The 12,924-nt window shown below is 49.9% G+C and overlaps 1 protein-coding gene across 2 annotated transcripts in view; it reads left to right on the top strand.

The window, feature by feature from the left end:
• The first annotated feature begins 1,117 nt into the window (after positions 1–1,117).
• The window catches only part of LOC128766959 (protocadherin Fat 4), a 79,469-nt gene continuing 67,662 nt past the window's right edge, over positions 1,118–12,924 (top strand). For both annotated transcript variants that reach the window (XM_053878573.1, XM_053878572.1), the window contains exon 1: positions 1,118–6,510. In XM_053878573.1, the coding sequence (XP_053734548.1) occupies positions 1,408–6,510 (5,103 nt within the window). In that variant the 5' untranslated portion in view covers positions 1,118–1,407. The remainder of the gene's footprint in view (positions 6,511–12,924) is intronic.

The following is a 12,924-nucleotide window of genomic DNA, read 5'->3' as shown; positions in this document are numbered from 1 at the left end:
AAATACCAACATGCATAACTCATATAACACGCCAACACTCACACAGGGAAACACACACTTCACACACACTCGTGCAACCTATTTTACGTAAAAATTAATTTGACGTCATCAAACGTTTCAAGAGCGTGGCCTAGTTTCAGTCGTTAGATGGCGCCATTCGCACATAATTCGAGCGTCTTGGTGACGTCATCAACTGGCCACAGTCAGAAATGCAATATCATCAATTTACCCTCGCGCAATGTACATTAATTTTCGAGTGTGTTCCGTTTTATGGTTTTAGAATCTCTGTTTACTATGAATCAAATAATTCCAAAATACAAAATAAACGTTAAGACACACACACATATATATAATATTTCCACTGTAAAACACAATTACAATCACATTAAATAATAAAAACTACATTACACAAAATGTTCCTTATTGAATTGAAAAAAGAATCATTGTGAGAAAATGTAACAGTCAAGTGTTTCTATATGGGTGGCATTGATAAATAAAGAGTGCTATATGGGTGGCATTGAGAAATAAAGAGTGCTTGTAAAATATTTATACTGACTCATAATAAAATAATATTCAAAACAAAGAAACCAAAGCATTTGAAATTAAATATTAAGGACAACAATTTGCGTTTTCAGAACATTACTAAATGAAAAATGAAAATAAAAAAAAACCATAATTGGAAAATAATATATATATTTTTTTAATTACTTGGACAATAGTGAATAATGATATTTGAAATTTAAAAACAGATGAGCGAGAAATATGAACATATGAACTTCATACAAAGTTTCTCATTGAGGTCTTGACACGAACTGACTCGTTTGATCCGAGAGTTTCCAACACTTGTCAAAAGTCCCAGCTTCCCAGTCAAACCAACCGCTGTGAGTCTAGTCTGTTTAAAAAATTCGCTTCATTTACAAGCTCACGGAGACGCGTCTTTAACGTTTGTGATGGTAATGCGGAGCTTCTTCACCTGTCTTGCAGTGATGGACGGGAGCGCGCACAATGGGAGCGAGAGGGGGGAGAGGCGGGAGGGAGGAGCGACTATCCAATGGGATCGATGATGGGAGGGAGTCTGAGGAGCTCCACTTCGCCTCCAAGTTGCTGTGAACACAATATGCCTGCTGCACCGTTCCTCCAGGACGGAGAGGACCCCGCGCTGCGCACCGACTCGGGAGACTTTTACGCGCCTGTGGAAACTTTGTCTGTTGGATGAAAGCAGCTGCGCGGAGTTGTGCGCTCACGCATGTGTGGAGAGAGGAGGACAAGTTTGTGCGGAGTCTAAGAGAAGTTTGCAGCGCAGAGAAGCCAGGTTTTCCTGCTGGATGACGATGCTGGAGTGAACTTTTGGATGCGTCCCGGAGCATGGACTGTGTCTGAGAGTCAGCCGGAGCGGGTAGAGTGACCATGGCGCTCGCGTGCCGCTGCTTGGCTCGCTTTCATTTGGTGCTGCTCCTGCTGTGGACCCTGTCGCGGTACACAGCATCCAGCCAAGTGCGTCAAGAGTTTCGGGTCCTGGAGGAGCAGCCCGTGGGCACCTACGTGGGCACCATCGAGACCCGGCCCAGCTTCACGTACCGCTTCAGCGAGAACCACAAACTTTTTTCGATCAACGGCACCACGGGAGTCATTTACACCTCGTCCGTGATCGACAGGGAGCTCCTGCAGAGTGATGTCATCAACGTGGTGGTGCTGTCCAGCCAGCCCACCTACCCCACTGAGGTCAGAATCCTGGTTTTGGATATGAACGACAACTCTCCCGTGTTTCCAGACGCTTCCATCGTGGTGTCTTTCAAAGAGGACGCCAGCAGCGGCCGCCAGGTCATCCTGGACACCGCCACCGACTCTGACATCGGATCTAACGGAGTGGACCACACCACCTACAGAATAGTGAAGGGAAACGACCAGAGGAAGTTCCGCTTGGATATCACTGTCAATCCCAGTGGAGAGGGCGCTTTCCTGCACCTGGTGTCCACGGGCGGGTTGGACAGAGAGGTTACCCCCATCTACCAGCTTCTCATCGAGGTGGAGGACAAGGGAGAACCCAAAAAGTTTGGCTACCTTCAAGTTAATGTCACCATCCAGGACATCAACGACAACCCCCCTGTGTTTGAGCAGGACCAGTATCAGAGCAGTGTGTTTGAGGATGCGGCCGTGGGCTCCAGCATCCTGCAGATCACAGCCTCAGACCAGGACGAGGGCGCCAACGCTGAGGTCAGGTACTATCTAGATGAAGGGACGCCCTTCCAAATTGACCCCAAAGCAGGGACCGTGGTCATTAAAGAGGGTCTGGACTTTGAAAGTAAGCGTGAGTACTCACTGACCATCCACGCGGTGGACAACGGTGTCCCCGCGCTGTCGGGCCGGACAGAAGCAACGATCAAGCTGTTGGATATCAACGACAACGACCCGGTGGTCAAGTTCCGCTACTTCCCCACGACTTCTAAATTCGCCTCAGTTGATGAAAACGCGCAAATTGGCACCGTGGTGGCCTTGCTGACCGTGTCGGACGCCGACTCCCCGTCAGCTAACGGGAACATATCGGTGGCGATCTTGGGAGGCAATGAGCAGAGACACTTTGAAGTGCACAAGTCCCCGGTGCCCAATTTGAGCCTGATCAAAGTGGCCAGTGTGTTAGACCGCGAGAGAATTTCCTCCTACAATCTGACCGTGTCGGTGTCTGACAACGGGAAGCCGACAGCCAGATTCTCCTTTGCCAGTCTGGTCATTTTCGTGAACGACATCAATGATCACCCGCCGATATTCCAGGAAGCAGTGTACAGAGTAGATATCAGTGAAGACATTCCCAAAGGCAGCTACATAAAAGGGGTCTCTGCAACAGATGGCGACTCTGGGCAGAATGCCAACCTGCGCTACTCCCTGGTGTCTGGAAACACTTTGGGCTGGTTCGCCATCAGCGAGAACAGCGGTCTGGTTACCAGCGCTGCGCTGCTGGATAGGGAAATAGCATCTGAGATCGTTCTCAACATCAGTGCCAAAGACCAGGGGCTGCAGCCCAAGATCTCCTACACACGGCTGGTCGTCAACATCACGGATGTCAACGACCAGGTGCCCACTTTCACGCACGACACCTACCACGTCTCCTTGGTGGAGCACGCGCCCGCTGGCACCGAGTTGCTGCTTCTCTCTGCTTCCGATGACGACCTCGGTCTCAATGGAACGGTCCGGTTCTCATTTGACGCGGAGACACCGGCAGATGTTCGGGAGCTGTTCCGCCTAGATGCCGCGTCCGGGCGCTTGAGCACGGCTGTGGAGCTAGACAGAGAGGACCAGGCTGCGTACTTGCTGCACATCCGGGCGACGGACGCCGGAAGTCCGCCGCTACATTCACTCGGGAAAGTTAGCATCAATCTGATAGATCTCAACGACAACCGTCCAGTATTCTATCCCGTCCAATATTTTGCCAACGTTAAAGAGAACGAACCCACTGGCTCGTATGCAACCATCGTGTCTGCCACAGACCCAGACTTGGGTCGTAACGGTACGGTTAAATATGTAATCACCGCTGGAGATTCAAATAAGTTCCGCATCAACAGCAACACGGGCAAAATTACCACGCTGCTACCGTTAGATCGTGAGGAGAAGACCGCGTACCAGCTGCAGGTGACAGCGATGGACGGTGGTGGGCTGCGCTCCGAAATCCCTGCCATCGTGACGGTGACCGTGATCGACACTCAGGACAACCCGCCGGTGTTTAGCCAGAAACAATACAGCTTTGTCATGTTCGAGAACGTGGGTGTGGGGACCGCGATAGGAACCATCTCTGCCACCACTGTGGACTTGAACAGTAATATCTCGTACCTGATCACAGCAGGAGACCACAGGGGGGTTTTCATGGTGGACAGCAATGGTCAGATCACAGCATCCAGCTCCATAGACAGGGAGGAGCAGGCCTTTTACCACCTGAAAGTCGTGGCCAGAGCCGGTGAGATCACCGGGGAGACTTTTGTCAACATCACAGTGAAGGATTTGAACGACAACGCGCCCCGTTTCATCCACTCTGTGGAGCATGTGAGTGCCGTGGAGAACTGGGGCACTGGTCACGTCATCTTCCAGGCTAAAGCCTCGGACCCTGACGAGGGCACCAACGGTGCGGTGGTCTACAGCCTCAAACAAAATCCCAAAGGCCTGTTTCACATCCACGAGAAGCACGGACTCATCACCCTGACCGGGCCGCTCGAGGTCACCACCAGTTCTTATGAGATTGAGGTATTGGCTTCAGACATGGGGGTCCCAAAACACACCTCCAGTCTAGTCCTCATTGTCAGTGTGTATGACGTCAACGACAACTCGCCTGTGTTCGACCAGCTGTCGTATGAGGTTCTCATCTTGGAGTCAGAGCCGGTCAACAGTCGCTTCTTTAAAGTGGCGGCCACCGATAAAGACTCAGGGCTGAACGGCGAGATCATGTATGACATCATTGACGGGAACACCGGTGACATTTTTGGCATCTTCCCTGATGGACAGTTGTACATAAAAGCGGAGCTGGATCGGGAGATTCAGGACCGGTACAACTTGCTGGTTGTGGCCACGGACAAAGCGGTGGAGCCTCTAAGCGCGACTGTTAACGTCAGTGTGGTTCTGGATGACGTCAACGACAACCGGCCGCTCTTCAACAGCACCAACTATGTTTTCCACTTCGCAGAGGAGCAGAAGAGAGGCTCGCTAGTCGGAAGGGTTTTCGCCGTGGACAAAGACTTTGGTCCGAACTCTGAGATCAGATACGCTTTTGAGACTCCTCAGCCCAACTTTGAGCTGGATGCCATCACGGGGGAGCTGACCAGCACTCTGAAGTTGGACCGCGAGTCACTCATGAGACAGAGAGGTGCTGCTGTCTTTAGCTTTGTGGTGGTCTCTTCTGACCAGGGTCTCCCCAAACCCCTCAGAGACCAGGCCAAAGTGCAGGTCTACATTCAGGACATCAATGACAATGCCCCCAAGTTCACCAAAGACATTTACCAGGCCTCTATCTCGGAGTCCGCTCAAAACATGACCCAGCTGCTCAGAGTCTCAGCTTCAGATGTGGACGAGAACAAAAACGGGCTTGTTCATTATCGAGTCCTCGAGGGCAACGAAGAGGGGCAGTTCATCATCGACAGCAGCTCTGGCCAGGTCACTCTCGTTGGGAAGCTGGACTATGAAACCACATCCTTCTATTCCCTGAAAATCATAGCTGTGGACTCTGGCTCCGTCCCCTTGTCTTCATCGTGTCTGCTTAGCATTAGCGTCATGGACGAGAACGACAACTCCCCCACCTTTCCCAAGTCCTCCCTCTCAGTCGACGTCCTGGAGAACATGAGGATCGGGGAGCTGGTGGCTTCTGTGACGGCCACCGATGCAGATTCAGGTCCGAATGCGGATATCACATACAGCATCACAGCCACGAACAACCACGGGACGTTTAGCATCAGCCCCAACACCGGCAGCATATTCTTGTTTAAAAAGCTGGACTATGAAACTCAGTCATTTTACAAGCTCAACATCACTGCGCGAGACAACGGAAGACCACCACGTTCCTCATCCATCCCGGTGGCCATTCACGTTCGCGACTTCAATGACAATCCTCCTGTCTTCATGCCCGGAGACATTTTCAAGTCCATCCCGGAGAATCTGCCCATTTCTGCCTCGGTGATGACCATAACGGCGCATGACACTGACGCGGACATCAATGGGCAGCTGGAGTACTCCATAGTCCAGCAGATCCCGAGGGGAGGCCACTTCAGGATCGACCCCAGCTCTGGTCTCATCTACACTGACAAAGAAATCGACCGGGAGTTTTCTAATCTGTTTGAGCTCACCATCAAAGCCATGGACCAGGCAGTGCCGGTGGAATTCCGACGCTTTGCTTTGAAGAATGTCACAATATGGGTTACGGATGTCAACGACAACATCCCCAAGTTCGTGTCCCAGAACGCTCTGGTTGCTGAACCCAACATCGTCATCGGCTCCATCCTGACCACGGTGGTGGCCTTTGACCCGGACGAAGGCGAGAATGGCGAGGTGGAGTTCGAGCTGGTGGACGGGGACTCGGACACGTTCATCATGGACCGGTACAGCGGAGATATTCGTCTGGCCTCGCAGCTCCTTCCGTCTCGTCTCATGTACACGCTCGCCGTGTCTGCCACTGACCACGGGAGTGAGAGGAAAAGCTCTCGGACGGAGCTGACCATCATCCTGCAGGGCCTGGACGGCCCCGTCTTCACCCAGCCCAAGTACATCACCATCCTCAAGGAGGGACAGCCGCCGGGCACCAACGTCATCTCGCTGGACGCCGCCAGCCCTCGCGGTTCCGCCACCAAAGTGGAGTATTTCATTGTTGCGGTGCGCAGTGGAGGGAAAGCCGTGGGACGCCTGTTCACCATCGGACGCCACACTGGAGTCATACAGACGGCGGCGGAGCTGGACCGAGAGAAGGGCTCCGACTTGTACCTGGTGGACGTGTACGCCATCGAGACGGACGCCAGCCAGCCACGGACGCAGCGTGCAGAGGTGAGTGCACTTCACTTGGCTTCAGCTGGTGGTTGATGATGTCATGTGTCGGCGCCGACCGAGCTGTGAGGATGTTAGCGTGGGAATCGACTCTTCATTTGTCATGGTGTGAACCTGCCTGGTGAGCGGTCACGCCAAACCTTTCTGTGAGAATCAAACCTTCATGTCTTGGTTCAGTGAAACTTCAGATGAAAATTCTTTTAACCAGAATCTGCTGCACTTTTCTTTCTCTGTGTTTATTGAACTTTTTTATGAAGGGCCAGTTGGTGTTGGTATCGACATATTCTGAGGTTGTGAAGAAGGAATCCTGACGTCACTTAAGACTCCTCTTCGCTCTCTTTCTCCCGGAATCATCAGTCACACAAACTTTTTTAATTTAGCCGCAGAAGTGAAAAGATGGATAATCTCCTCCAGTGCCGTTCATCAGCCGCCCGGGGCCGGGGGGGAGGATGTTTGGACTTGGGGGTGGTCCAGAGGTTCTATTGATACCAGCGCGGCTGCTCCACAGGCAATAAGTGAGCGTTAAAATGGGGCGACCTCTTAATCCGCCGGGGGGCAGACGTATATGAAGATTTTTCATTTCTGCAGAACCAAACCACAACCAAATGTGCTCGGGGGGTTCGCTGTGTTGTTGCAGGACTCACATGCAGCAGGGGGGTCGAGTGGTTCCTGTTAATGCGTCTCCTGGTGATGGAGGAGGACGGGATCACCCTGTTATTGAGTCTGGGGACGGAGCAGGGTGGTGGGGTGTGTGGGGGAGCTGAGGAGGGGGGTGACATGTTGACCTCTGGAGTCTGATGTTGCCTCCAAGAATCCAGCAAGTGTGTTGGGGATTTTAACCATAGACAGACTATTGAAGGGTATTATCTATGTGGGCTCTTTACTGCCCCTCAGGTGATGATGTGAATTACAGCTGGAAGGGAGCTGATGGAAACTGCGGCTGCAGAGGCAGGTGGTGAGTTTAGGTTCAAATCATCAACAGGTCACAGACTTGAGGGCATCAAAATGTAAATAAAGCCTGCGCGCTTCAGATTAAAGTTTATTAAACATTGCCATTTTAGCAACTATAGAATAAACAGTCAATAGTGGTGCGAATAATATTAAATACAACTTTAAATTATGAGCGAATATTAGAAAACAGGCAATGGAAAAATATAATTCAAGAAAGTGCTACTAGAGATAATTATATATAAAACATGAATGTTAAAATATAAAAAAAAACAAAACATGAATGTTAAAATATTTTTTGTATTTAAATATATATATTATTATTAAAAATGAAAGAATGAAAGAATGAAAAAAAGTCAATATCCCCTCCAAATAATTTACACACATTTTTTTTATATTTTTCTTGGGAACAAAAAATGTATTCATATGTTTTCAATTTAGCAACAACGTCATTGGCAGGGCTGCATGTTAACACCCCCAGTTTTGGTGGGTGGTGCAGTATTTTTTATTTAGTTTGGGGATCTTCAGACCTTTTCTGGGTCATGTAACAGTTTTTGAGCCGTTGAAGGTCAGACTCACTTTGGTCATCTGGACAAACAGACTGGTCAGCGGGAGCCCGAGTGTAGGACCTGGAGGAGCGTGTGGACCAGCAGAGGAGCACAAATGTTGTCCCAGTCCAGTGTTGACGCGCCAGACTCCCGGCGGCTCGGGTTCCTCCCTTGGGAAACGACCCTTCTGTTTCTTCCATTTCCCCCACAACTCGAACCATCGGAGAACGTTCCCTGGCTCCCCGGGTTCCCTTATCAACAGCCGGGGTCTGGAACATCCCAGTCCTGACAAGAGACCGAGACTGCTGTCTGGAAGAGCTGGTTTTTAAAAGCCAAAAAACATTGTAAAGTGATGTAGCGGCTGAGATGGCGAAAGTGCTGAAGCCACAATGACACTTGCTGCAGAGCCTGGTCCAGTCTTTGCTGACATGATGCTTTGTTCTTTCATGATGCTACTGTTGCTAACAGTTAGCCGTTAGCTCAGGCGCTGCTTCATCCTCCAAATTGTCACGTATAGTTTTCCCAACTAGAGATGCGATCCGAGAAAATTTGGGTACGGAGTCAGTTCCAAACTGCAGAAACTGAAACGCGAGCAGCATTAGCAACATGGCTAACCAAAGCGAAGCTAAAGCGGAGGATGGTTTGTTTCGTCAGGATAAATTATAGAACTGACGGAGGACAGAAAGCAAACATGTCCGGCTCGCTCTCCCCCTCCGCTCCCCCTCCCTCTCTGTTTTCTTAAACTCTCACTGAATCAAACTGGAGTGCTTTTCTTGGAGCGGCCCTCCAGTGCCACATCAGTTCTCTCCGGGTCATTGTTCCTCCCCGAAAGTCAACAGTCGCACTCTTCCTCTGTTTTGCCGTGCAGATAAAGTGTTGCTGCGACACACACACACACAGTTTGGCAGAGTCAGGGCCGAGGAGGACGGCCAGGTCGGGCTCAGCGGGTGAGACTTCAGAGTCTGAGGACGATCCTGAGAACTTGACAGTCGAGGTATTTCCTTTTTTAACAAAACAATCCACCAAAAAGAACAACAAAATAACTAGTCTAAATAAATGATGAAATTAGTTAGAAAAAAAAAAAATCTTTCTCCCTGGTCCATAACAATATCTTCATAAGATAACCAGGGAATTGAATCCATGACCACAGCTGGCACTTCAATGCTGTTGGAGCTCTGGAACCAGTGACCTTCCAGGAGTCCCTCAACAACAAGACGTGGTTTCACACCGGTTTAAAGTGGAGGTCTGGCGTTCCTTCTAAGTCACTGATCCCTGAGGGTCGGGAGGCTGGGGTCAGCTGAGAGGGCAGGTCACATGACTGCAGCGCCACGTTCCGCAGAGTCCGGCCAAGTCTGAAGTGAGAGAATCGAAAGTTGATCTTGGCAACGACGCTCACATTCCGACATCTGACCCGGAATCAGCCCGGTTCCGACGTCTTCGCAGTCCAACGGAAATGTTTGGTTTCTGTCTATACGCTTGTTGTAGTCTGGGATTTCCTGCTCCTCCAACGGTACTTGAATGCATCGTCCAGAGTGACAGACAAAGAGAAACGTATGAGGCGATCAGCTACAGTAGTGACGTCAGAGAGGTTAAAAAAACACCGGAATTTAACCAATAGTCATAACAACAACGAAGAAAAGAGAATTAAATAAACCCTGTTTAATGCATTGGCAAACAAAACCAACAATCCAGTCAGCAGCAGCTCGCGGGTGACACTCGTCCGCAGGGTGCATCCTCCCAGAGAAGCTGCTGAGCTCTGCTCATGTCAGTGTTTATGATGTGGGAAAGCCAATTGTGCTGCTGCGGCCGCCGCCCCTCCAAACACACTCGCTGCTCCGCCGATTTATTTTTACGCTGCTGTGGAAGAATGTTTGCGAGAAGAGCGTCTGTCGCCGTCGTCGCTTTCTGCTCGTTTTTACATCGAACTCGGGCTGCAACAACAAACAGTGGAGGCCGCAGACGTCAACAACTTTATTTTCAACATTCTATTCTGCTTCAGCTCGTCTGTCTTCGCTCGGGACGTTCAAATAAATCATGTCGGCGAGAGCGCAACCGTCCGTCCTCACATGTTCGGGCTTTATTCTCCGCTTTCGGAGTTCTAGCTGTAATTTATTACTTCTTCTACTTTGATTTTTTTCTTCCACGTTCTTTTTTTCCACAATATTTTCAGTCACTTATTTTGTTATTTAAAAAATATTTGGAAAATCAGACTTAAAGTTTATTTTAATTTTAATTGTTTTAATATAAATAAAATACATTATTTGTTCAGTTTTTAATCACATTTTTTACTTTTAAAATTTCCAACATTTTTATCCTCTATTACCGTATTTGTTTTTCAATATCACAAATCATATCGACCCCTGTTCTTGTTTCCCCTCTGACTTCATGTTCCATGACCGCTGTCCCCGGTGTGTGTCGTGACCTCAGTGTGGAGGTCAGAGCTGCACTTGTATGATGCTGTTGCAGCTTCAGATCTGATCCCGAGAATGTTTCTAATGTGGACAGTGCACGGTGATTGTTGTTCAGGCTCAGGAGATTTCATCGCTACAATCAGTCCGAAGTTTGCAGCCGCTGAAGCGTGGCGAGCTGATCTGGAGTTGAAAAGGATTTGATTTGTGGCGCCTTCAGACAGGAACCCCAGATAAAAGTCTGAGGGGCTGTGAGGAGGAGAACCTGTCGGGGGGGTTAAAGACCGTTCGGTCGTTCGCACTGAAGTCTGAGGTGGAGACGACTTCATCACGTCAGCTGTGTCGCAGCACTCACACTGTGTTGGAAAATGTTGGGGACCATGATGTTTGCTGATGATACGGTGATGTAGTGGGAGCTGGAGGAGGAGGAAAACTTGGACTGAGGTGATGAGAGAGTGCAGGCAGGATGGAGCAGGTGGAGACGACTGTGACCCCTCCCCCTTCACGGGAGATGGAGGGCAGGAGGGAGGGAGGTGCAGTCTGACGGGCAGATAGAGAGGCTCCAGCAGAGGAGTGGAGTTGTCCAGGTCTTACAGCTTGTTCTATAGGCTTTGGAGGAGAGTCATGACTCAGACCTTCTAGAACAGTTTCCTCTTTGTTCATTCATCATCTTCACCATTGTCATTATCATCATCATCATCGTCGTCACTCAGTACCATCCAGCCACATGAGCGAATCCACACTGACTCACTCTGATGTGCTGAAGTCAACTGGAGTCACCAGGACTTAAGCAGATGGGACACAGAGTGACAGGAAGTTGCAGTGACCCCCGGACAGAGTTGTTCAGTGACGTTGACGCATTTTAGGCTCAAGACTCAAATGGGTGTGTGTGACTCCAGGAGTGCAACTTGCTGTGGTAAAGTAGTTCCACTCAGAAGGAGCCAACATGTGGTGGACACTTCTGACTGAGTCACCAAGAAGAGCTTCATGAGTTAGTAGCAACTGACTCTGATGTGTGAATCCGACTCGCTTCTTGTCGAGTCCTGGTGACTTGTCAACTATGTGCAGACATACTTCACTCGGGGGGAGTAGCCACGTACCTAAAACTAAGCAACCGCACCGTGTCTGATGCTGACGGGTCGCTGAGCGAGCGAGTCCCTGACTGACTCGCTCTCACTCCACTCGGGACTCCAAACTTGTGGTATGCAGCGGTTTGTTGTGAAACTCACAGAGGATTTGTGTGGTGGTTTTCAGCTCCAGCATCGTATCATTTCTGCTTTAAAATGTCACTGTCGATGAGATCGGAACCGTCCAGCGTTCCGGTGCCGGTTCTGGACCTGCGGCGTGTTGACGTTGGCGGCCGCCGGAGAAACCAACGCAAGCTTTCATGAGAAATTTTCACAGACGGTGGGCCAAAACCTCGGAGAGTATCGCCGTCAAACTGGGACTGATGCGGCGGCGCGAGGACGGAGTGGACGCTGTCAGGTTCTGTGGGTTCCTCTGATGGAAGGAAAATAAATGAAACATCATCTCATGCGGTTTTTGGTCGAGGTATCTGTACATTTAAGGTTTTGTAGTCTGTTGTTTTCCAATTTTGTGATCTGTGGAGGTCTCGTGCGGGCAGGGGACCAGCGCTCCTCCCAAACCCAGCCTTTCAACTTGGACTCACTGGGCTGTGCAGGACACAGCAACTCTCCTGGGTGGGTGGGACTTGTGAAGTCAGTCCTGTGTGGTTTGTATTGAACAAGTCTGGCCTGTCAGTCGTAGGGTGCTGGGACTCACTTGGATATGTGGGAGTCAGGGGTTCCGTAAGTGTGACTCACTTCCAAATGAGACTCATTGTGGCTCAGTTTTGTGTGTGGTCCTTAATGACTCCATGACTCGACTCTTTTCCCTTTGACGTGTGTGACTCGGTGAGTCTGAGCCACTTCCTGCGACCTGGTTGGCAGATGATCAAATGAACTGAAGTGACTCAACAAAACGGTGCTCAGACTGAGACAGAATGGAAGTGAGTTGGACTCCCCAGTCACCAAACTCAGAACTGCTGGATGAGGCTTTGCACGGTGGTGTGGAGCGTGGGGGTGTGTGTGACCTCTTGCTCGCAGCACAGCAGTGAAAGTTCCGTCTGATTATAAAATCAGGTGACAATGTAGAACCGTCTTAAACTCTGCTTCAAGAAAGTGAGAAAAACTGTGAAACTCGGGGCGAACAGTGTCGACTCGGAACAGAACGAGTCATTAAATCACAACAGTTTAAGATTCCTGAGCCACTATTTATGTTTCTGTTGCTCGGTGAGGTGCTTTTATCGAGTGTTTCCATGCAACTTGCTCCTCAGACAAGCTGTCTTTTATTAAATTCTGTTTTTATTCTCTGCCTTTAACGGGCCAATCGCATCGTCCTCCCGGGGGTTGTTTTGCTGAAAGTCTGCGGTCGCTCGAGCACGTAGCTCGGTGGAACGTCTCTCGAACAAATGAGACAATAACAGCCGAGCGCGAGCCGATTATTATCTC

Source organism: Synchiropus splendidus, chromosome 11 (assembly GCF_027744825.2).
Source record: "Synchiropus splendidus isolate RoL2022-P1 chromosome 11, RoL_Sspl_1.0, whole genome shotgun sequence".
NCBI classification, from domain to species: domain Eukaryota; kingdom Metazoa; phylum Chordata; class Actinopteri; order Syngnathiformes; family Callionymidae; genus Synchiropus; species Synchiropus splendidus.
The sequence above is the reverse complement of the archived record's forward strand: the minus strand, read 5'-3'. Positions and strand labels throughout refer to the sequence as shown.